The following is a 24,375-nucleotide window of genomic DNA, read 5'->3' as shown; positions in this document are numbered from 1 at the left end:
ATGGCTAAGTTGCATTGTGGGTAATGTAGGCGCCAAGCCAAGAAGACAATTCATCAGATTATTTCCTAAAAGGACTCTTTTACATTATGTAGTGGTGTTCCCCAAGACTTGAGGGTATTTTTTTTTTTACTTTAAGATCCAACCCTTTAATTTGTTACCCTTTAATTGCTCAAGAATATAAATATTGTAATGCTGTGTTAAACCTTGTAAAAATGCATCAGTAGCCTCACTCTAGGTTGAGATGTTTTACTCATGAAGTGCCTTTTTTATAGCTTTCTAGCTACATTCTAATTCAGGATGAACCACAAAAACAACTTTAGAATGAATAGAAACTTTAACATATATCACATATCATCGCAAAGATCCAGAATGAAGTGCAGAGCTGGAAATGTAACTCCACAGGCACAAGGACCCAGCAGCCTCCGGCCGGGGCTGCTCAGCCTGCAGGTTGTGTACTGGGATATTTGTCCAAACAGAGGTACATTCTTGTGTGCAAGAAGTTAACATGGAGAAACACTGGTCTGCAGCCTGTGCACTGATCATTACCCTCGGTGTGTTTGTTCTGGCTGCCGAAGCTGATGGCAATTTAACAGGTACGACTCGACTCAAATGTGTAATGTATAATCTGATTCTTCTTCTGGGACAAAAGTGCATGTTTGTCTGTTTTTGGTTCCACGTTAACCAGACACTTTCATCAATGTCACCCCCAGCTGATCTGTCTCCTTTTCTGCTTCACTGCCTCCTTCTCTCAGTGATTCTCCCAAAACCAGGCCACTGCCCGCGTCTCCTTAATGTTGTCCCATCACATAAGGGCTGTGTGTGTGATGAAGACTGTCCTGCAGACCACAAATGCTGTGTCTTTGACTGTGGAGCTGTCTGTGTCCCCCCTGCTTTCAGTACGAGCCACAATGTTTAACTTTCTCTTTAATGGCCAGCTCTCATTGGTTAAATCCTGAGACTGAACTGGCGTGGATGGACAAGTCCATAGGGCAAGAGAGACAAGTCCCATCCAATCAAAAGCCATGTTTTTGTTTTTTTGTTTTTTTGTTTTTTTTTTCAAATGTCACCTTTGGCCCTCTTTGTGCATATTCATTTATCTTGTCCCCCTCAGCCAAGCCAGGAGTGTGTCCTCGCAGGCGCTGGGGCTCCGGGCTGTGTGCTGAGTTCTGCTCCAATGACAGCGACTGCCCCAACCAGGAGAAGTGCTGCCACAATGGATGTGGACATGAGTGCATTGCCCCATACACAGGTTAGATAGTCCCTCAAATAGTGTGTGTGTGTGTGTGTGTGTGTGTGTGTGTGTGTGTGTGTGTGTGTGTGTGTGTGTGTGTGTGTGTGTGTGTGTTGTCACATGAAATTGTAAAGAGTATTTAGCAACTGTCCTGTCTTTGGTGTGTCAGTGAAGCGGGGCCGCTGCGCTCTGCCCCAGGGGACCCCCATGTGCGCCGAGTACTGCTACCACGACGGTCAGTGTCCCGGGGAGCAGAAGTGCTGCAAGACAACCTGCGGCCACGCCTGCAGCGAGCCCTGCTGATTGGACGCTCGGCGGCTCGGCCACACGTGTGCACCTGTCCGGTTTCTTTCACACAGAGGCGTATTAGGCGATGTGAGAACATGTCATTTTCGCACTTGGGTCCAACATTTGAGCATACGTTTGCACAAAGTCTCATTCTTTGGAGGGAGAGAGTAAATTGTTCTCTTTAATATAGTTAAGGAGCCATTTTTTCATGTGCCTATACTTTAAGTACACACAAGAATCTGCAAATTGTTGGTTTATGCTTTTTTTTTAATTAAGTTTCCTCATCTACTTTTGGAAATAAGTAAGAACTGTAGAATACTCTGCTGTTGTGTCAGGAGTCTTCAGAAGACCTGCAGTGTTTTTTGAATTCAAACTTGTTGAATTTAAAGTAACCAAGTATTTCTATATGATATTCTAGTATATTCTAAATGGACTGAAAATGTACTGTACTTAAAGCTCTCTTTTACTTGTAGAGTTTGAGGGTACAGAGTGAGTTACGTTCTCTTTGTATTTCAGCCAATAAACATGTTTCAAGAACACAGAAATGTGTTATGTGTTCATCACTCAGCTGTTGAGAGGTCGTTTTTTTCTTTCACATAAAAGAAAAGTGTATTTAGCAACGTTAAAACGTATCATGTTAACTTTTCTACTCTTTCAGCTCCACAGTAGCACACATGGTCCAGCATATGAGTCTCATTCTTTAAGTGAATTGTCCTTTTGAATATTCTTAAGGAGCCATTTACAATAATCAGCATTGTTTCCGATAAGTTTTCTAATCCGCATTGGGAAAAGCAAGAACTGTAGAATCATCTGCTTTTGATAGGGTAGAATTCAACATCTTCCTGCAGTGTCTCTGCATTCAAACTACTTCTGTATGTGTGGGAACATAATAGTTTATTCTCAATGAATGAAAAATCGGTCTCCTGTGGAGTTCGAGGCTACGCAGCGATCTACATTTCTCTGAACTTCAAAGACGTTTCAAGAACCTAGAAATGTGCTCCGCGTTCATCACCTTTGCCATTTTTATAGGTCTCTGGTTTCACTCGTCTCCTTCATGGGCTCTTTAAGGCGAGAGCTTGGCTGAACAAACAAATGATGAAATATGCCAAGAATGAAAAGTGCTTACTGGCAGAAAACGAGACGGCCAAGAGGTGGCCAAGAACGTCAGCTACCCCGAGAACTCTGCACCGCAGCCTCGCATATCTTTGGATGCCTTTTTTTTTTTTTTTTTTTATGCAAACAGCCACATTTCACTTGAAAATCTGACTAAAAGGTCTAATTGCCCAGCTAAACACAAACATGTGTGCTAAAGAAGGCGAAGGCTACGTAGCTTATCATTAAAATACAGAAATCTGAGGTCCGTTCCTCCAGCTGTCGGTCTACTTGCTTAGAGAGATAACATAGTTTGCAGCTGACCAGATATGAACATCATTTATGTGGAATGCTGCTGCTCCCCCCCCCTTTTGTTTTTGTTCCACGCTCCTGCCAAACGTGCAAGGGTAAGACTCGCTGACCGGCCAAACACAGAGCAGTCTGTGTTTGTTCTCCTAGAGTCTGCCCAAAGTGGGGCCAAGTTTGTTTACACAAAAATGTGGGCACTCTGTGGGAAGTAATACAGCTCCAGCCCCGCTGCAGCTTAGAGTGCTGCACCTTCATTCACGGCTAGTTAATTAAATCAAATTGCATTAACATGTTTATCAGTTTATTAAAAAATGCAATATGGAACATTTGGAGTTTTTTGACACAAGCGCACACACAGTACTGCTTCAGACATTCTCAGTGCACACACTCTTTTTGCCCTGCAAGTAAAACAGAATGGACTTTTTTAGGCAGACAACCTCAGCAGAGGATAGTGTTGCTTTTACATGGTAGTATTTCACATCAGTGGAAGGCAATTCCAATAAAAAAAAACAAAAAAAAACAGACTTCTACTCGCTGTGGTTAAACTGCATAGGACTGATGAGTGAATGAGTCAACAACCTGACAAACTGAAGGCAATTAATCATGAAGAGACCTGCACACATCTGCAATTCACATTCAAAGCATGCATCAAAACAACCAATGAGTGCAAAAATAAATGTTTGGTAAGCGGGGTGTTCCTTTTATAGAACAAGCAGTTCCAGACACAAAACCTTATTGCTCATGCTTACAGGGATGTCTGACCAACCATTCAATTCTTGATAGCAATAATTCTTCTTTCTCCATATTCATATATTAAAATTATATAAAATGCATCAGGAACCATTAAATAAGGAGGATCTTCCATAGTTAGACTTTGATTTTGCGTGAATTTGAGGTTGGAGGTGGAGAACTCAGTGTTTTGGATATAACTGAGGTTTGAGAAATGTGACATTCTGAATGAGTTAGCCTATCTTTCCCAGCAGGGAGGAAGCAATCTGCAGGTCAGGAACACAATATGTGAACAAAGGTGGTCAGGCTTTTTTCCATCCAATGTTGTTTAAAGCCATCAGTCTTTGGTCACAGTGTCCTCACAGCAGCAACCTTTACCTCAGAGACACAGTGGCTGTATTACAATGTGTTAGAGTTATGGCTTCAAACATCCACAAAACAAAAACAATCAAACCAAAAAAAACCCTGCTGCAGTTACCACTGCTGCACACTGCACAGCTTTGGTTCCTTCTTCTGTTTCAACAATAACAAAGCTCTGACTTTTCATCCAAGCATCACATTGTCCTTAGCCGGCAGGAAATCACCCTGGATACAACCCAAAACCTTCAAGTTAACTGCTTTAAAAACATTCATACCAGTGCTTGACTCAGTTTCTTCCCTGAATGTCACATGTTTAAAAGTGGTTTCACCAAAAGGAAAACATCCTTTCTAAAAGTAGAGGCAGTCGGCACGGCGTCCAGCCTCAGAGCGGTGGCACGCCCCTCATCTTGCGGATGACGTTGGCTATTCGCTTGGCCAGTCCTGGGTTGGGCTCCTCTATCTGGAAGCTCCGGGTCAGTAGGTTGTAAAGAGAGCCGTAGCCCACGGCCACCACTGTGCAGGTCAAGCAGATGACATTGTAAGGCATGCTGAAGTCTGGAGTCGGCAGGTTGACCAGCAGAGGCTCCGTGTAGACACGCACGAAGTAGCTGGACTCCTCTTTACAGGGAAAACTGGAGGGGGATGTGAGATTTAATCATTCGACTTTCAAGACAAATGTGTTTCTCTACAGGAGATCCAGCGACATGAATGAGAGGCAACAGCAGGCACTTTCCCCAGAAAAGAAACAACTCTGTACTTACAAGCTGCTGAACAGTGGGCGCTCCCGAGTGCTGTTAGTATCCATGGCGACAACGCTTGGCACAAGAGAGCTGATTACTGAAGACCTAAATGTTGAAGAAACACATGTGAGTCATTTCAAAAAAGTCATGATGACATTTAAAACGTATTAACAATAAATAAAGACTCACAAATTTAACCTTTTACTTGATGTTATGCCGCTAAAAGATCAGACAACAACACCTACAACCTCTGAAGGGGCATGAGAAGCAACACGTGCGCACCTTCTTTGTTCAGTTTTGAATACAACTCTACATGCATACCCCACATAGAAGCCGTGATTGGGATCGGGGGTGTACTCAGTCCACTTCAGCAGAGCCCTCTCAAACTGCACTGTGACCTCGGTGACAGAGTTGGGAGGAAGCTGGACGAGCATCTCCAGCAGGTGGGGCCTCACGCGGTCCTTAGACGGCTGGTAGTGGATGTAACCTGGCAGAGGATGAAAAACATTAATACCATTAATGACTGACTGATACAGTATCTTAATGTTTACTATAGCCCTTTGCAGCTTTATTAAGTTGTATTTAGACATGATACAATGTATTGCTTTAATACTTGTTTTATAAAATGTATATATAATGTCTGAGCAAAACAGAGCATTTAGTAGGTATGTAAGCAGATAGAGTAGATTAAAAAAAAAAAAAAAAGCATCTTCGAGTTCAGCCTTCATGACAGAAACATGACTCATGTTCTCCTCCTCCTGGTGAAAAGAAGCATCTGCATGTAATTACATGAAACTATGATCCCTGTAGGGAAACAGTGGGAATGTTCAGTGTGTGTACTCATTAAGCTTGTACAGCATTTTTTAAGCAAAAGAAACCCTCCAACAGTTTATTCAAGAAGTTAGAAGTAAAATTAGTGTATCATTATTCTTTTTTTTATAATGTTATTTACAAAAAGGACTCAAAATGCAGACACTCAGAATCAGACTCTGATCTTTAAGCAGAACTTGCCACTAATAAAAAGCATTGGGAGACAATTATTATCGTTTATTTGTTGAACCTTCGGTTGCAGTAAAAAATGTTCTGATCCTGAGCAGAAACAGTTGTTATTATCTGTTATCTGTGGGTTACAGTGCAGGCCATATTTGAAAAGACATTTTTCCTGATGATTGTGTGAAAAACAACTGTCTGAAAGTGAAATGTTTTTTTTTTTTATCTAAAATTGACTTTTTGGATAACATAACCAGGCACTGGCCAACTGAACTTAAAGCTATTAACCTAAGGAGTAATTTCAGTGTTTCTCAGTGGTCACACGTGCTTACACTACAGCTCAATTTCTCAAAACCATAAACTCAGAACTGAGATACGCAACACTGAGCCTTTTATGTAAAAACCAACTCTTTCTACCAAAACAATACACAAACCTATCATGTAAATGTCTCCGACAGAGCATAATTTAAACAGTGTGATAGATTTAAAACATTACCATGAATATACTTTTGGCCTCATGAGGCCATGCCACACATTCAACAGCATAAAATTGTCTGGAAATTGTTTCCAACCAGCTTCCCACAGTCAGACTGTAAACTGCACTTAATGCTGCAACATTGTTCAAGTTCAACCCAAAATTGCGCTGATTCCATTAGAAATATTAGATTGCCTTCCCTGCACTAAGTCTTCCTCTCTGTTCTTCATGATGCTACATTTCTTCACCTGAGGCATCTTTTATACTCTAAATGGTGATTAAGGGTTTTGCCAATTGAGTTAAAAGAGATGTGAAGTGAGTGAGACCAATTGAGTGATTTTTCCAGACGAACAAAGTGCTCTAAATTATGTGACTTGTGTTTGGAGTATTTCAGAAAATGTGATTTAGACTCTTGAGTGAAAACAGCTTGCACATATGTCCTTCTCTACTCCCTCAAGCGACTCACTGGGCTTGTTGTCCTTTCCCTTGCTGGTGACAGTAAGGGTGTGGATGTAGAGACGAAGATACCAAGGCACAGAGTCCAGCAGCAGCACAGGGAAAGACCTGTATGGGTGGTAGTTGTACATCAGGGTGTGAATCTCTCCCGTCTGCAGCCCGTAACCTGCCACGTAACGCTCACCGTGAAGCAGGGGACGCAGCATGTCACCTGCAGGCAGTTGATTGCGAGAGGATTAATGATGGACAACGTAGGGAAACATCGCAGCAGAGAAGTACGACAATAAAGTGCTGCTTATGTTCAAATTCAATTGTTGGAGAATGATGCATGACTGTACTTTGTTTGCAAATCAGGCCTCCAGTCTGTTTCTCCTCTCAACTTTGTTAGAAACATCTGTTACAAACCAAGTGTCACCCTAATGTTTGACAAATTACCAGGAGATTATGTAACAGGAACAAATGAAACAGTGTTGCTCTGGAACACAACGGTTTTGAACACAAAGTGTTTCCTTATTTGCTTTTCTGGCTTGAAAACTCCCACATGTTGCAATCTGAGAGTGACTTCAGATGCTGCCTCTAGAGGACTTTCAGTCTCAAAGCAGAGAGCAGGTTGCAGAGGAACAGATTGTGGATTCATTGGCCAAAAAAACTAAAAACAGTTCTGAATAATGTCAAGAGGCATTTAAAATGATGATTAAAAGGCAAACACACTGAAAACAACAGCAGCTAATACATTCTTGTTAAAGCCGTCATGGTATTATTCAGCCTCTGACAGCACGCTGCGTGTCCTGCTCGGCTGTTCTCACTCACCCTCACTGGATTTCCAGCGGATCAGCAGGTTGAGGGAGCGCACGGTGCCAAAGGTGATTTGTTGGGTCAGATCGTAGACGGAGAAGGTTCGTCTGTCCCCCAGCACGGATGCCTGGCTCAGCAGAGGAGTGGCCGGGCTCACCTCAAACTGCTCCCCCTGCAAAATGATATCCAGTTTCTCTTACCCTAAAACATTGCACATCTCAATACCATCAAATCTGTTCATCTAAGCTTTCTTGAGCGTTGTTATAAACAAACAAAACATATTTTTACATTCAGTGTTTTAAGCATTTTAAAATCCTGCATTGTTTGCATTCATCTTTTCTGGCTGGCAGTCTTCTTCTTCACTGCTTTTACTGGCGCATTGCAGCAAAAATAAACAAAACAGAGACCTGCTCATAAATAAACAGATCCATAGAGCTACTAGAAGTCAAAAACTCTGCAGGGAACATTAAAATATCTCCAACTTGATATTGCAAATAACACAATTAAAGCTTATGCTCTTTTGCTTTCTGCAAAGTTTACATTGAGGCATTTAGAGCCAATAACACTTCAAAATGAGGGAATCAAACCTCGGGGTTGTCTGTGATGTCGATATAGATTTTACTGGATGAGGCCAGTGGACAAGCTTCCGTCAGGGTCCGAGAGAACATCTTAAAAAGAGACCATTCTGAGGAAACAAACAGATTCATTTAACTGAGGCTGGAAGCATTTTCCCTCCTACAAAACACAAAAAGAATAAGAAATTCTTGACTTAAGCGAGGGGTACATGACGGAGGAACGTGCTTTTTGCTCACCTCGTTTACCCTGTGCAGAGGTGTGCAGGTCAAACACCACATTCAGCGTCTGTCTCAGCTCCCAGGATGTGGTTTTGCACTCCCAGTCCTGACACACGGGCCTGATGTGAACTGCCTGGGAATGAAAACTGCTGTGGAAGAGTTTCTCTGACTTCAGCAGGACAGCGAGACCAGCCTGCAAGCGCAACAGAAGAAGATAAAGAGTAAGCTGCAGTCACTGACACTGACATTAGAATGTAAATCAGACACAGGAGAACACACAGCCATTAAGTTCTGCTGACCTTTTAGAAACACATAATAAAGACACACACACACACACACACCTTGGAACCACATGGCAGGAGTTTCTTCCAAGGTGTCAAATTTTCAGTGCAAACAATCTCTCGTGGCAGGGTGGCATAGCGAAGGAAGCGGTGGTCCGTCACTTCAAGTCCAACACAAAAAACAAAATCAGACTTTACGTAATGCAGCCGGCTCATCGCAAGACATTTTTACAAAAGGGAGATTAAAGAAGCCTCTCTGTACCGTTGCCTATACCCAGCGGCTTGAAGGACGCACTGGGCTGAACTGTGTTGGTGGAGTCAATGAAGTTCAGCGAAGCGCAAAAGATCCCCGACAACACATTGGTCAGCTCCTTCCATGTGCTGTCCACACTAAAAGGGGCAGAAAGAAACAGTTATACAGCAAATTATAAATAAACTAGGGTTGTCTTGATTCTAGAAATTCCTGATTCAATTTGTCTTTCAATTTCAAGATCGTGATTTGATTCAATTTTCGATTCAAACTTTTTTTTCCAACACTGATGGCTGCATGGTTGCTTGACAATCAATGCTTGATTTGTAAAGATCAACAGGCCACCTGTTTAATACCCTCACCTATATTTCCAAAGAGAAAATGGATATATATGTATTTTACCCCTGATGCTTTGCAGCCACCAGAGGGCTGTACTCACTCTGTCACGGAGTCCTGGAACCACACCCAGATTTCAGCCCCAGGAGGAGCCGGCTGGAAGGGCTGCCCCCACTGCATTGTCCTCCAGTAGCCCTGCGTGAAAGAGATGTGCAGCTCTCGCACTGAGAACTTAGAGATGACCTGGCCCAGAGACTTGGGAAACAGCCGGTAGTGGGACACTGGAACACATGATATCAACATATTAGACAGTTTGGATGAGCAAGTAAAATCAGCTAATCAAGAAGTCTACGTAAGAATCTATTGGATGTGTATAAAGCCAGTCACATGTTCTTTCGAAGAGTACTGTGACTAAGAAAGCCCAAACAAATGAACAATACTTCTGTCTTGTCAATTTTCCTTCATTAAAATGTAAATATTCATTGAATATGATTATCAAAGACAGTGGGACTGATTTATACAAGAACATATATGGCATGTTGTACAGAATAAGATGCCTGTAAAGGATTTTTTGATTTTAAGACCTCTTAAACTTTTAAAACATACTTTTACAGATTAGCGCCTGAGGCCATGTGACAGAGGCGACCTGCATAGTGTGTTCTGTCTATTTTGTCTGTGAGGTTTAGTTCTTTGTGATTGTTGTTCTCATCTATAGACAACTTGGCTTAGTACAGTACATTTGTCAGCTGCAGCTGTTTTCTTTAAATATGCTTTGTTCATAAAAGTTAACTTGATGTCTTCAAAGAGGACAAATTTAAAAACTACAGACTCACCACATCAGATCTTTTCAGTTTAAAAAAGAAACCACTGGGAACGCGGATACTGAATGCTTTACTTTATGGCCATTAAAGAAGATACATTTGATCATTTGATGATTTTTTCAGAACTTCCATATACAGTGACATCATCCCCATCATTTAAATGAAAGGTAAGTATATCCACATGCATTCTGAACCATAACAACAACAAACATATTCATTTCCAACTCACAATGAGTGGCATGTTTATGAATAACTGCTAACAGTTAGCTTACCTTTGTTTCCTCTCGAGAAATCAGTTTCCCACACGGTGCGGAACTGGAAGCTGGCATAAATATCTCCTGAGTGCAGCGGCCTGATGACCAGTTCCTCCTGGAAATCGTCTTTGGGCTGTGGCACCGATGAGGGCACCACGGTTTCAGGGACAGGAGAGTCCTGCTTGTCGGCTGCAGCATCATCCGGAGTCGCCTCTTCAACCTCAGTTGCTTCCCAGCGCCTCTCCTCCACCGCGGGCTGCTCGGTCGTCTGTTCCGCTGTTTCGGTGGCTGTTTGTTGATTTTCCACCGCAGAGGCATGGTGGCCACCATTCACTGTCGTTTCTTGACTGTCTGCGGCTGTAAACAGCGTCAAACCGCACAGAATAAGCAGCAGAGCCGAGCGGCTGCACCTGTGAGCTGCCATTTTCCTCTTCCGGCGGTTGTTCACTTCCGCATTTGCGCGTCATGCACGGAACCGGCCAATGAGCGTCTTCCATATGCATTCCTGAACCTGTGACGTGACCCTGCCGTTTTACACAACATATTGTCATTTTTATAATATTTCCCGAGTAAATGCAAATAAAAGAGCACAGTTTATGGTATAATAAACAAAAGTAATGTTATATAAAAATGTACTTTAGAAGATGTGGTGTTTTCACATTTCGTTGAGCTTCATTAATTTTATTTCTAACAATATGCAGGTCGAGCTTTCCGTATCATAGATCAAAGAAGTAATGTGCATTCTTCTAAAAATGTGTGCTGTGTAGAAAGCTGGGAGAAAAAAAACCGAAACAACACAGCAAAGGCAGCTTCCATTCAGATTCTTCTCTAGAAAGAAAAAAAAAAAAAGAAAAATATCCCAGATATTAACACGTGCATTTTTATTTATGTCTGTGTCTAAAAACGCAGCAGATGTACTTCAGCCCTTATCGTCCTCTCCGACTCGTTAACCAGTCACAGGCAATGTAATTTCAAGTCTTGATTAATTCAGCCTATTGCAATGTTTGCCCGAGTTAATCTGGCATTTTATAGCGGTACCCTGGCTTCTTATAGACCCCAGAGATATACGATGTAAAGGGGGGGGGAAAGCGTAATAAAAATAAAAAAAAAACGATGAATGTGTGTTGCAAATGAAATAAAATAAAATAAAACATAAAAACAAATACATCTTCCGTATGAGCTCTAAAGGATGCATCAGTGTGTGCAGCATGCTCGTGGTTTGTGTTGCACATTTGGTCGTGTTGCTGGACAGGGACGGGCATCATCGGGGGCATATCACCCCTCCCACATCCACACATCATCATCACACACACACACACACACACACACACACACACACACACACACACACACACACATACACACACACACACACACACACACACACACACACACTGCCCAGACACACACACACACACACACACAGAATTTCTGCTCAGCCATGGCTCCCTGGTAGATGCTCAAAGCGGCTGTTGTCAGAGCGAATTAAATCTGCACTCGCTCGCTTGCTTTTCCTCCTGACCTTGCCTGCCTCCGGTTGGGTTTTCAATATTTTATTCAGGATTCCTGCGCCGTTTCCCCATGGCTACATCGGATGGACTAGACGGCTGTCTGCAACGAGGCAGATCTCAAAGTGACCCGAACATACTCACCGAACCGGGCATCGATTTGGCTCACGGCACAGGTAAGACGCACGCGTCATTGTCTGGATATTTACGCGCTTATAGAGGCAAATGTTTGCATTTATTTATTTTTTATGTAATGTTGCCTCTTGTTTTAGAGGGAGGGATGCAGCGTTTTTCAATTTTTTTTTCTTTCCTCCAAACGGCATCCTTCGCTCGCCCGCTGGGATATCACAACACCAAGAGGGTAATTAGCCCATATGCTTCCAAGCTCGGACGTATTGGAAAAAAACAACAAAAAAACGCCGAATCGTGGGGCTGCAAATTGAAACTGAATGTGCCAAATCAGCGTCTGTGAGCGGCTTGCGCGCCCCATTCCAGACCTGTGCGCTACGAAGACGCCTGTAGCCCGACGGGAGCTGCTGTGGCTGCAAGTGGTGTTTAGCAATCAGCGTGCAGGGCCGTTTAATATCATGTTAACGCGTGCAACAATTACGCGATCCGGTGCTTTTCAACGGGATGCCAGTGAGTGTGTTCATCCAACACACACAAACACGAAATGATCCCGCATGCATGTGCGCTCCGTGACGCGAGCAGGAGCCTATGTGTTGTCTTCTCTCTGCCACCATTATAACCTCGTTGTTCGGGAGCCACATGGCCTTTGGTGTTGCACATACATGTTTTTGCTTAAATATCAATTTTGGTATCATAGCTCTGGTCGTGCGTATTGACAGCTCTGCCACCCCTCCTCCCCTTTTGAGCCGATCACTGTTGTTGATCAATGACCGGGGCCGTCCACGTGATGCAGCCTATAGGTGGACATATCCCCAATTCAGCAGAGAGCGTGCACTCACGGGGGAGGGGATCGATCCAGCGGCTCATGGATGCTTGCAGGTGCGCTCTCTCCAACGCGGAGCCCGCTTGTTTATCCCTGTGGTCTGCTAGTCATTCCCCTCTTGCATATGGAATAATGAATTGATCTTTCATTATTAAGAGGAGAGCACCAGGGAGCAGTCCTGTTCAGCACTCCTCCCATGAACTCAACTTGCAAACAGACTTCATGTGGCTCTGCTCAAACATCTGGCTCTCTGGTTCCGCGCAAAAAGCATGGCTTGTTTTTTTTTTTGTTTTTTTTTATGTAAGTGGGGCTATTTATGGGCATATTGTGTGGGCTCGGAAAGAGTCATTGCCTACTCCCACACACTGTGAGTTTTACGCTCACACACACACACACACACACACACACACACACACACACACACACACACACACAGGGGGATGCTTGGCTGAATGATTGAGAAAAAAAAAAGGCCCAGTGTCATTCACCTTTCAACTGTTCACTAATGAAGCTCAGAGTTTTTTTTTTTTCTCACATCTCGGAAATCACACCTGTCCTCCCTTATCCGCTGCCCAACAGCACATTTTTAATGGACCCCTCCCTGAATTCAGCCCTCCTATGGGTGATTTCATTCACACATTGGAGGATGTGATAATGTCACACTGGGCCTTTGACACACCAGAATAAACAACACGGGCAGCTTCGGCAGATCAACCCCCGGCTTGTGATGAGAGTTCAGCTATTGACGATGGAATATGCACAATTGCATCGCTGTCTCGCACGTGAATACACCATGCAAAACTGGAGACACAGCAAATAAGAGTTGTCGCCGCAAGGGCAGTGTCAGTGTCTGGTGACCTTAAGTACACAACGTCGCCCACCCCCCGCCCCCCTCTCTGTGTGGATCATCACTGCACTAGCGTCTGGGACACCAGTCTTTGCCAAAGGATTACTTTGGCGGAGACTGCCTGCCCTCAACACATTGGACCTTGCAGCTGCAGAAGCTGACACTGTATTCATCCACTCAACTAAACACTGGGGAGACGAGTCAATAGAGACGTCAGCTACAGTCGACCATCGCAGAGAATCAGAGCAATGTTTTCTCCTGAATGGACGTTCAGTAAGGACAAGTCAGTGCAGGACTCAGTGCAACCGTCCAGCAACCCAGTTCTGCCATTTATCGATACATGAGAGGAGTAACATGTCAAAGTGTATTACTTCTGACCCTGATAATGTTTTTGCTTGTTTTCACTCTGAGAGCTTGGCCCGAATGGAGACATCCTCTCAGAGCTGCTGATTTACAACCATATTTCAAAGTTGTTTAAGTCCGGTAACGGGAGCAGCCGTGGAAAGACTTGTTTAGAGATTGTGAGTTTGCTCAGACAAGGACCCTTTAGATTCTCCTGCTAATAAAATGTCACTTTCACTCAAACTTCCACTTAGTCATTGCAGAGTGTCGACCGAGGTAATGGTGTGGAGAGGACACCTTGAAGCTTTGCGGACAGGGAGTGTGTCCAAGCGGGGCAGTCCCTGTGGCTTTACTCCATGAAGTGACGCCTCTGTCCTGTGTGAAGATGTACACAGTCGGAGGAGCAGCGGCGAGGACGATTAAGGAGGGAAGCTTGGAAAGAGTCAGACAAGAAGGAGTGGAATGAGAGTATCTGCGTTCATTCAGTATAAATACACAAATAAAGATGTGGTACCAAATATAGTAACACTTAGGTAATGTATCGCTTTCTCTGCTGATACGATTATCAATAAACTGCCACCAAATATCAATACATTTACTATAACAGGACAGGAGTCACTACTTCGTAACTCCTTGTGGTGTTAACTTCTGTAAACTGAATTTCCACAGATTGAAAAGAATTTAGTGAGTTGTATCCGTCCTTTAAACATTTTTTTTAACTCCTCTCTGCTTTCTGGCAGTTCAAGCTTTTGCAGATTTATGGCTATTTTGCAACAGATTGATGGTACACATGGACAAGTTGCAGTCGGTGTGTGTGTGTGTATGTGTGTGTGATAAAGAGGCACTGAGCGAAGACTCTGTGCACCTTTTTGTACATTTCCTCACCTCAGTTCTGAGAAACTCAAACCGCAGTGCAGTGAATAAATACATCATTCCTGCACTTTGCCTTTTTCAGGGGCATTTTGTCTTCTTAGACAGATATCTCGATGTATCAACAGATGACTGACTTGCAATGTTTTGATTACCGAAGAATCGATGACGTAGCGTGAAATGTGTGCCGTGGGTTACTTCGTCAGTCTAACAAATAGGGTGCAGACCACAGCTGAAACTAACTATTATTTCAATCATCAGTTAACCTGGTCCAAATGATCAACTGCTCCGTCCTCCTGTAATAACTCATGGAGAAACTTTCTTTCCACTCGCCTTCTCTTTGTTACACCAGAGTAAATGAGAGCAAAGTGTCTGTTGAGCTCACGGGGATTCCTCATCTTACTTGAGGTGGATGGTGGATCTTCGCTTACATGGCAGCTTAAACCCGAGAACTGTCAGACCCGATTTGTTCTGTTATAAGACCGCTTGTCTCACCGCCGGATGTCCACTGATCAGTATTTTTGTGAGGTCTCATCCTCCTCTGCTGGTCCTACTGATACCTGGATAATCCTCTCAGATCTGACATCAGAAGAATCTCTGAGGATTGCAGGTATAAGTGGAGCCCCCCTAATGAACAAGACGAAATATCAAACCCTGTGAAAGCTGATATTGAGCCGTGACAGTGACTCACCCCCAAAGCAGAGCGATGTCTTCTACGTAATGCCTCCCTTATGCTCTGGCCCTGATGAGTAAATATGGGAAATTCTGAGTCAGCGGGCCTTATATAACGTGCTCCCTGTTTAACAAGGGTTTGTTGAAAATGAAGACGTAATAATGTACACAAAATGGCATTAGTGCAACGAGAATTCCTTACGTAATGAACGGAAACGCAAGCTGGATATAGGATTTGACTGAGTTTGCTGTTGCACGAACTTATAAAAAGGATGTAGACGTTCAAGTGGGCATGAGTTATGACAGAGCCGCACTTTATGCAGACATGGATCTGGCGGTGATTCGATGACATGCTCAAAGACACTCACAGGCCCATCCGTGCACTAAATATGAAGCTAGGAGACAATTATCTCAGCTAAGGTTAGCTTAGCTTAGCTTATTTCAGTTTAGAGACTATAAACAGGAGGAAACAGATAACCTGGCTATGTCCAAAGGTATCTATCTAATAATCTGTCTGCTTGCACCTCTAAATCTCATTTATTAACATCCTGTATTTAGTTTGTGAATACAAAAAACAAAAAACCATGAAGAAAGAGCCAGAAGCTTTGTACAGCACAAAGACTGGAAACTTGGCGAACCAGCTAGCGTTCCCTGTTAGCTGTTTCCCCACAGCTTCCGGTCTTTGTGCTAAGCTAAGTCAGTTGATTGCTGGCTGTAGCTTCATGCTAGCTGTACAAACACATGGTAATCAGTCTTCCCATTTCTCAAAATGTCAAACTCATGTTTGCCGTGAGCGGCACTCCTGAGGACGCCATGACTTTAGTCCTGGACAACTCAACTTGCGCTGATGTCAAAAGCCACAAAAATAATGTCTATCCAATTTTTCTGTATGATTTTCAGCATCACAGTCTTGAGACAGGGCGTGAACTGAGCCGCGACAATGCGTGTGTGCGTCTGATCAAACTACTCGCGTGCGACAGTGACTGAGATGTGAGAACTTTTTCAGTCTAAATGAGTCTGAACAAGTGAGAATTAGACACTGGAATAGCTATTACCGTTCAACTCTGCAAATATCTCAGTGACACATCTCAGTTTGACATCGCGCTGACTTTTACAAAGCGTTACTGAGCAGGAACACACCTCATCACAGTCAAGTAATTGAGGGAATGCACAGTGATTGCCAATAACTGATAAATAACTAAAAATGTGTGTTTGAGGCAAAGATAATGTTCCTTCTTCCTGTGTTTCTGGCTGGTTTGTCAGACAAATACTGTTGAGCAGTGGCTCCACATTGCAAAGCTTAGAGAGCACATTTTGAATTGCACAGGAGGAAGATGCTTTCTTACTAGAGCTGAGACAATTGTCAATTCATCTATCAAAATAAATTGGCAACTATTGACACTGATGAATTGAGTTATTTTTAAAGCTGAAATTTGAAAGAGTCACTGCTTCCTAAACATCAGATTTTCTTTTTTTTTCACAAAAACTGAATATCTTTAGTTTCTGGACTGTTTTATGTGTAAGACAAGAACCGCATTGTTTGTAATGACATTTTAGATACCATTATCTCGAGATCACAACTTAATTATGTTGTAATCTTGAGAAAATGAGCCCCGTTATCTCAAGAAAACAAGATAACAACACATCCTCTTCATACGTAAACGACTGGATACATAGATTGCCAGTCATTCAGAAACGATGAATATAACCATTCTCAAAACATCATGACTGGGTCGCGTAACAGCGACAGGCACTGTTTGGTTAGGTTTAGACAAGAAAACTGCCTGGTTCCGTTTTGGAAAAGATTCTGGTTTGCTCAGTTACAAATAGAGCTGTTTTCCATACGTAACCGCAGTAACGTGACATCACTTAGCTACATGAGAAAGTTAAGACAACTCACCACTTGCTTTTGGTTTCACACCGGAAACCAGCCGAAGTGTGTGAAAGTCCTGCGCTTGTTTAATAATCAATACACAATATTGATCGACACATCAAACTGCATTAGAATCAAAGCCACGGTCAAAAGCTGCATCATATCTTCCAGTTAGAGATGACAAACAGAACTGTCCAAGTCGTTCAAGGAGAAGACGAAACTACAGCTGCAGCGTCACAGACGAGTTCATTTTAGTGATCCAGCTGAGAGTTGTTTTCTCGTGATAAATGAGCGGCCTTTCTGTTTTCTCGACACAACGTGACAAATCTGCCAGTTATCATGAGAAAAGGAGCCTCGTTATCTCGAGGTAATGAAATATGCTATCTCTTGATCTTGAGATAATGGCCTTTAGATAAATAATTGTGTGCACGGTCGCTCTTGGCTTCCATAATTAGATGGTCACTTGACTTGGGGGGGGAAATCGTGAAGGGCCTTTACTTCTACCTCATGACATTTTCAAGATGAAACAAGAGATCTGGTCTTTTGAGAAATAAATTAGCAGATTACTTGGTCAGTTGTTCTCTTGCTGCCGTCAAAGGCGCACACTGGATCGGGCCCTCTGCACAAACAAAGGCGTGCTGTAACTAGACGTGGTCCTCAGATGAACCACCTGCACCTCCATCAAGCCTCGTCCTAATTAAGTCTGTACTTCCTATTTTCAGTCGCGGAGTGGTAATTCATGCCGGAGTCACGACTCATTCGTCATGGTCAGCCTGTAGGGACTGTGAGTCAGTCAAGGCCACCTGTTAGTAGTAGCCACTGGAGAGCTATTCATTTCCCTCCTCCGTGATGCACAGAGGTCCCCGCAGAGGGCAAGGAGAGGCACTCAGCCATCCAGAGGCTGAGAGCAGCTTCCCGGTCGCCTGACAAGTATCTGCTCTCGCCCGTCTCGAAATGCTCACTGTTGTTTATTATTCATTCATGTAGTTGAGACTACGAGAAGCAAATCTTCCAGAGGGACCTGCTTCATATTTTAAAACTGGGACTTTAAGAAAGCGATGATACGGTTTAGTCAGTCCGTGACTACACGCACTGACTCACTCAGGCATTTTAAAGTTTACTGTACTCTGAGCGGGTGGGCGATATGAGTGAGTTATCTTATCTTATCTTCGAGACGGGCGACGAATTGAAGGCAAAATCTGTGTAAAACAACTAAACACATGATGCGGAAACTTCTGTACGGGGCCCACAGAATTATATATTCTTTGGACGTCATGGTCGACGGATCTCACATCGGAATCGCATCTTGGGGATGCGTTCTTTAACCATCTGAGTGCATGATACTTTTTTATATCTTTGTAGAAATTGCACTGTAAACTTTAAGAGCTGATTTTATAGAAGCCGGGAGACAAATTAACTCAGAATTACAGGGGAAAGAAGATCTTTCTGATTAAAGTTGCACGAGCTAAAAGGTTTTAACAACTTAACATTTTTAGTCTATTTGTCACGATTTCTTTCTAAAAGTAAAACCTCTTTGTCAGATTTTACAGCTTGTGAAGCAATAGCTGTACTGGATGAAAAATCTCTTCTTCTCTGTCTCACGCAGAGGGCTACATCAAAGTGATTTTTTTATTATTCATCTACATCCAGTATTTTTATGTTCATTATGCAGTCTGTAAAATGTCAGTAAATGTCAGAAGTAAATTAGTCACCATCACAATCTCATCTCAGAGGAGTCATCGAGTGTCTCAATTTGTCCGATATAGTCTAAATACAAAGGATGTTCAGTTTATAATGATATTGCTCCTTTCTCTGTCTGTAACTGTTACATTGTGAAACTAGCGACCAGCAAGTGGTGAATGGCGGATAAGCTGCATCTGGACGCATTGTTGAGCTCTGCTCTCTGTGGACGCCTTCACTGTCTTTCAGTTGCCCGTGAAAATGGAGCACAAAAACGACGACAACAACAAAAAACCCCTACATCATGCCTGCTCCCTGGGGTGGGGAGCGGGGAGCAGATTAGGCATTTGACAGCGTTTGAGCCATGTGTTGCTGCGGCTGTTGTTTGCCTACACCTGCATGTGTGCGCGATTTTTTTTGCCATGTGCACCCATGTGCGGACTGATCTGCAGGGGAACTGGCAGGTCTGTGCAGACTCGTGCAACATGACAAAAAAAAAAAAAAAAAATCACAGGCGGTTTATGCTCGAACGAGACAGTCAGGTAGTTGAACAGACAGCCCTTGGAGAGCAGAGAATGAAGACCCGGGCAGTGCTGAGCACCTGTCGGAGACCCCCGCGTACAGGCAGAAAGTAATGGAGCTGCTTAGCCTTTGAAGGCTGAGGTTAAGTGGAGTTCAGGAAGTTGTACGCTCAACGCTGAGCAGGGTGAGGAGCAGAGAGGAGGGAACTCCTCTGGGCGTCGCGGTTGTAGAACAGTGGAGACATTTTTTGGGAGGACGGGAGAAGAAAAAGGAGATGGAGACTGAATTAGTGATGCAGAGAGGAGATTGAAGACGGGAAGCAGAGCAAGGAGAGAGAGAGAGAGAGAGAGAGAGAGAGAGAGAGAGAGAGAGAGAGAGAGATGAGGAGGCGGTGGCTTCCATTGAAAGAAAGCCAAGAAGTTGTCCTTATTGCGAACTGGCCACGGTGAGATGATGGATGGTCTATAGGAGACCATTAACAAAGATGCAGTGGCGGTGTAGGTTTGATTTGGGAAGCCACTGCATGAGCTCCTATAGCAGGCCAGTTTCTCCGTGGATCCTATGGAGCCCTGAAACTAAGAATACTAAACACCTCCTTCTTTTTAATCTATATCTCTATCATTTGATATCGCCTTTTTGATGGATTTCTTCGGTCTGGGCAGCCGCTCATGAGACTGGAAGCATTTCATTTTCTGCTCGATAAATGATTCACTTTGAGATGAAATATGCAAACAAAACCCAAACCAAAGTATTGCAATTATTTCGAGATTGTGATATGACACATGTTTTGGTAGGAATGGTGATCTATGCATTTCACTTTCACTTTGATGACGATGATGAGATTTTCGATGGGGTCTGCATCAACCAGGCATCTCTGCGGCACTGCAGCGCTCATTTGTGAAGGTGTGTGATGTTTTGACAACAATTGCAGCCCCTGTGATGTGGATTGAGAGCCATAAAACCAAAACAAGGGCCAAAGAAAAAAAAAAAAACACGCTACAGAGCAGAGCTCGTTCAAGCTGCAGGAATAGGTTATACCTCTCTGGGTTCAGCAGTGCATGCAGCCAACCTCTATCCGTTGTGAAATATTCATTATAGCCAAAAGTTAGCTGAACTGAAAGTAAAACCACAGCAGCACTCCCAGTGTCTCCCCCACCCCTCTCTCACATGGAGACACTCATAAATTGGTGTATCATATCCACACATCTGTTTGTAGCCGCAGTGTCCCTCTCTCTCCTAACGAACCTGCCAGATTCAGTCAGAGATGGATGTACAGGGGCAGAGCGGAGACTCGGGCCCCATCTCAGATAAACGCTCCTGTCTGGGACGGGGAAACGTGGGGGACGGGAGGCCCAGATCAAGGCTGGAGGGAGAAAAAGCAAGAAGGAGGCTCATGTGCCGGAGGCAGGGGGGACGTGTGATGAGAAAGACTCTAAACCGCCACAGAGATGAGAGAACGCGGTGCGAACGCCACAGAGCGACTGTTAGACGGGCACTCACGCTGCAGGATTATTGAACATCTCGGCCAGGGCCTCTCAGGAGATGGTAAATTAAATACATAACCAGATCAGATGACTGTAGCAGAAGATGTATCGCCGCAAAAAGGAAATGAGTCGAAGCATTTGGTTGTGTTGTTGGACTGACTGTGTGTGTGTGTGTGTGTGTGTGTGTGTGTGTGTGTGTGTGTGTGTGTGTGTGTGGGAAAGAGGAGGATTGTGAATGAAGGGTGAGAAATAGAGAGTGTTTGAAATGACTTCATTCAATATTCCCAATATCAAACACTCACTAGTTTAATCTGCATTTTAAGATGTATTTTAATGCATCGCCCAAAGCCAAATGCCACAGCATCCATGTTTTTGACACCTGGTGAAAGACGGACCACAAGAGAGTTTAGTAACGTGTGTTTTTTAATACAGTGATGAATGGACACTTTCTTTTCCTTGTATTTTGATCAAAACTGTGGTTCTAGATCCCTTCCCCTCTTCTTTTCTGCAAGCTTTTTACATGGCTTGGCCTGTTTCGAAGGGTAAAGCGTCACTGGTAGCTTTCCCTGTTCCGCCATTGCAGGTGAACAGAAGGATCCCGCTCTCTGTGCATTCATGAGCAGACAGGATTGCCTGTTTTTGGAGCTCTCTGTCCTGATTGGATAAATTGGGGATACCAAAAAACAGGCGGAGGAGAGACATGGACCGGTTTCTCCAATGTGAGGATTTGCCGCATTTCTCCGTTCTTATTTTTGTAAGCAAGTGAGTTTGGTTTTTGGACGGCTGGTCAGACAAAATGGGTAATTTAGAGACAGCAATTAAGTCAGATACACTGAAAGATTAATGGATTAATCAAGAAAATGATCAGCAGAATAACTGATGCGAAAAAATAGTCATTAAATGCAGCGATAGTACGGTGAACTCACATCTATTGAGGATGGAGAAGTGGCGGTTGCAGACACAGAGAGGTTCTGAGGGGACTCTAGTAGGTCAATTTAACAACGCGATTTTGAATAATCAAATTAAAATAATGGGAGAAATGAACTACATTTCACTGGGGTGGGGTTGGGGAGTGATTTTGGACTCGCTGTATAGTAGCAGAGTGAGTTTCAGCACCATGGACAGCACCGGCCTTTGCATCGCAGCAGGCTGCTGGACCGAGCAGAGCCGTGTTCTGTGTGCTGATGAGTCTGTCCTGGATCACAGATGCCACCGCTCAACCGGTCCTCTTGATCTGCCGGGAAAGAAAACCCAGCATTTTTTTCTTTTTTTTTTTTTTCACCGATGACACATTAATGAGGAAAGCTCACTGTGCAGATCCAGGCACAAATTCCATTTAATTCAATCATCCCATACATCCATGTAAGCCAAAAGCTCCAATCCAATCCCATTAAAACTGCTGTTAGAAGCGGGGCCAAGCCCGTAGAGCAGAGGACCGTGGTCGTTATTGATGAGCGAGTCGCTTCTAGCAACTTCTTCATCAACACTGATCCATCATAGGGCCCGGAACAGTTCGACTACCAGATAATATCCTTTTCACCGTGGCGGCCTCAGCCTCTCTGGCACCGAGCGACTGCAGGCGAGCTCGTGTGGTCACACAAGTGAATGTGTTTGTGTAACTGGACAAAATCTTTTGTAGACAGTTTTCCTGCCTGCCAGCGGCCCCAGACAGCTCTCACTACACATTCTGCTGCAGGACTGAATCAGCTTTGCTCCAGTCAGAGCGAAACAGTCGTCAAAACAGCAACCTTGTTCTTCTGTTGGCATCATCTCAGTAAATATATGTAGCATCTCGCTTGTCATATTGACCTGGATATGCTTGTACGGAGGTCAGGTGATTAGAACAATAGTGATATATTTTTAGATGAGGGCTCCAAATTGTTTTGATCGCACATGTGCCCCAAACAAAATCTGTCAGCTGTGACTGAATATATTTAATGGTTGCACTGGTGCCTCTAGAATTTTGCAGTTTGAAGTTGAGCAATCAAAATGCATTGTCAGGTGCACCTATGTGCTGGTGCACCCGATGTGAATAGTTAGTCTGGAGCCCTGTCCAGACAATAGCCATATATTAAAATATCGTAATACAGAGGTTTTTAGAGTTGGATGTATAAAACCACACTATCACTTTATAAAAATCTATCTTAAAATCGAGGCGGGACAACACTTCACATGTCCTCGCTCCCGTCTCTCAGTTTAAACCAGCAGGCGGTGTCTTTGTTTGACCCCGTGCCCTCGGTGCGTCTTTCATGACATGCATGAAATGGCCATTGACATGGTTATTACATGGTCTAACGTCAAATACAATCAGGCATGCAACGTCTGGCCTGTTTAAGTATATCCATATATCCGTGACAAATGAGGTTACAGGGGAGTTAAGCGCGCTGACACGTGTCCATACTGTCTGGCGTCACAAAGTGAGCTGTTGGCCGCTGTTCGCCCCGGCGTGATCCAAGCGCGCGGGATGAACACAGCTTTTCGGACAGTAGCGTGGTGCAAAATGTCATGCTATTTTTACCCGCTTGTGTTTCCCTTGAGGAGCAGCGGCTCTGCACACACCGCCGTACACTTATGCCTCCCTGTTCCGGCCCCAGCTGCCTCTCCAGCGGCTGCGTCGAGTTGGTTTTTAACAGGCCGTCCCACGCTCGCGCTGCTGCACACTTGAGGGAACCCTGAATGTGAGCGGCGTCCTTGCTGTGGGATCTTGTTTGAAGATTACAGAGCTAACAGTGATGATTTGTACTGTCTTTTTTTTTTTTTGCCTCCATGCACCTCCCATTGTCTTTCCTGCCTGGAGACCGTGATGTGTTCTCCTCCCCGCAGAGCGTTGGGAGAGCCCGGTGGAGCTGAGCTATCAGCCTTTCGAGTCAAGTGTAGACACAAAAAACACGTCCACAAACGCTCGCGCAGTGGCACGCGCTGTGGGTTCAGCGCATGCTTGCTCTCACATCCTCTCCCTTGGTTTGCCTTACGTAAGTTTCAGGCACTGACCTGAATCAGTCGGAATAACAGGAACAAATTACACACCGTTGCTCGCCCACCTGACTCCTCATGCTGGAGAACATAACTAGCCTCCTTCACCGGGAGCACCCATGCCCCCAGCGAAGACCTGCAGCCGGCTCACCCGTGCATAAACCTTGAGAGCCACATCCACTGGAATCACGTTGAGGAACTGTAAAAGTCTGAGGATATTGTTCCAAGGACACCTCTGAAACGCTTTTGACAGACACATTGGCTGCTGCAGGATCGAAGCCGCGACCTTTACATTGGCGGGAAAGTCTTAGTCAACACAGGCAGGCCTGTCACTTTTTCGACAGCGGGGTCTGAAAGTGTAATTTTATAATTAAAGTGTCTCCGTAGAGAGGTGAATCTTTTGCAAGCAGCACTTTTGAAGATGTAAAAGGAGCTGAATGAGTCAATATAT

At 44.0% G+C, this 24,375-nt stretch overlaps 3 protein-coding genes across 5 annotated transcripts in view; 2 read left to right on the top strand and 1 right to left on the bottom strand.

Moving 5' to 3' along the window:
• Positions 1-433: 433 nt before the first annotated feature.
• wfdc2 (WAP four-disulfide core domain 2) lies at positions 434-2,082 on the top strand. Of its 2 annotated transcripts, XM_037104552.1 has the most exons (4): positions 434-593; positions 753-896; positions 1,112-1,249; positions 1,401-2,082. In XM_037104552.1, the coding sequence occupies exons 1-4, from the start codon at positions 506-508 to the stop codon at positions 1,532-1,534; spliced, it is 504 nt and encodes a 167-aa protein (XP_036960447.1). In that variant the 5' UTR covers positions 434-505; the 3' UTR covers positions 1,535-2,082. The 2 variants fall into 2 exon arrangements, with proteins under 2 accessions (XP_036960447.1, XP_036960448.1); XM_037104553.1 differs by lacking the exon at positions 753-896 and having other exon boundaries at positions 439-593.
• A 1,122-nt stretch (positions 2,083-3,204) lies between these two features.
• On the bottom strand, positions 3,205-10,691 carry pigt (phosphatidylinositol glycan anchor biosynthesis, class T). Its single transcript, XM_037102658.1, has 11 exons — positions 10,220-10,691; positions 9,230-9,407; positions 8,803-8,930; positions 8,601-8,701; positions 8,278-8,452; positions 8,053-8,150; positions 7,481-7,637; positions 6,681-6,881; positions 5,071-5,236; positions 4,771-4,854; positions 3,205-4,641 (listed from the first exon to the last, which is right to left on the bottom strand). Exons 1-11 carry the CDS (start codon positions 10,623-10,625, stop codon positions 4,392-4,394), a joined length of 1,944 nt encoding a protein of 647 aa, XP_036958553.1. The 5' UTR covers positions 10,626-10,691; the 3' UTR covers positions 3,205-4,391.
• Positions 10,692-11,618: 927 nt separating this feature from the next.
• Positions 11,619-24,375, top strand: part of phactr3a (phosphatase and actin regulator 3a) — a 34,662-nt gene continuing 21,905 nt past the window's right edge. For both annotated transcript variants that reach the window (XM_037102661.1, XM_037102660.1), the window contains exon 1: positions 11,619-11,885. In XM_037102661.1, coding sequence (XP_036958556.1) covers positions 11,783-11,885 — 103 coding nt within the window. In that variant the 5' untranslated portion in view covers positions 11,619-11,782. The remainder of the gene's footprint in view (positions 11,886-24,375) is intronic.

The sequence above is a fragment of the Acanthopagrus latus genome, chromosome 7 (genome assembly GCF_904848185.1).
Source record: "Acanthopagrus latus isolate v.2019 chromosome 7, fAcaLat1.1, whole genome shotgun sequence".
Classification (NCBI taxonomy): domain Eukaryota; kingdom Metazoa; phylum Chordata; class Actinopteri; order Spariformes; family Sparidae; genus Acanthopagrus; species Acanthopagrus latus.
This window is presented reverse-complemented; position numbering and strand designations above follow the sequence as displayed.

Coding starts and splice junctions, on each gene's coding strand:
- wfdc2 (XM_037104552.1), top strand. CDS start 506: ATGGAGAAACACTGGTCTGCAGCCTGTGCACTGATCATTACCCTCGGT. Junction 594..752: donor AGCTGATGGCAATTTAACAG/GTACGACTCGAC, acceptor TCCTTCTCTCAG/TGATTCTCCCAAAACCAGGC. Junction 1,250..1,400: donor GTGCATTGCCCCATACACAG/GTTAGATAGTCC, acceptor TTGGTGTGTCAG/TGAAGCGGGGCCGCTGCGCT.
- pigt (XM_037102658.1), bottom strand. CDS start 10,625: ATGGCAGCTCACAGGTGCAGCCGCTCGGCTCTGCTGCTTATTCTGTGC. Junction 7,638..8,052: donor ACATCACAGACAACCCCGAG/GTTTGATTCCCT, acceptor ATCATTTTGCAG/GGGGAGCAGTTTGAGGTGAG. Junction 5,237..6,680: donor GGGAAAGGACAACAAGCCCA/GTGAGTCGCTTG, acceptor ATCCTCTGCCAG/GTTACATCCACTACCAGCCG.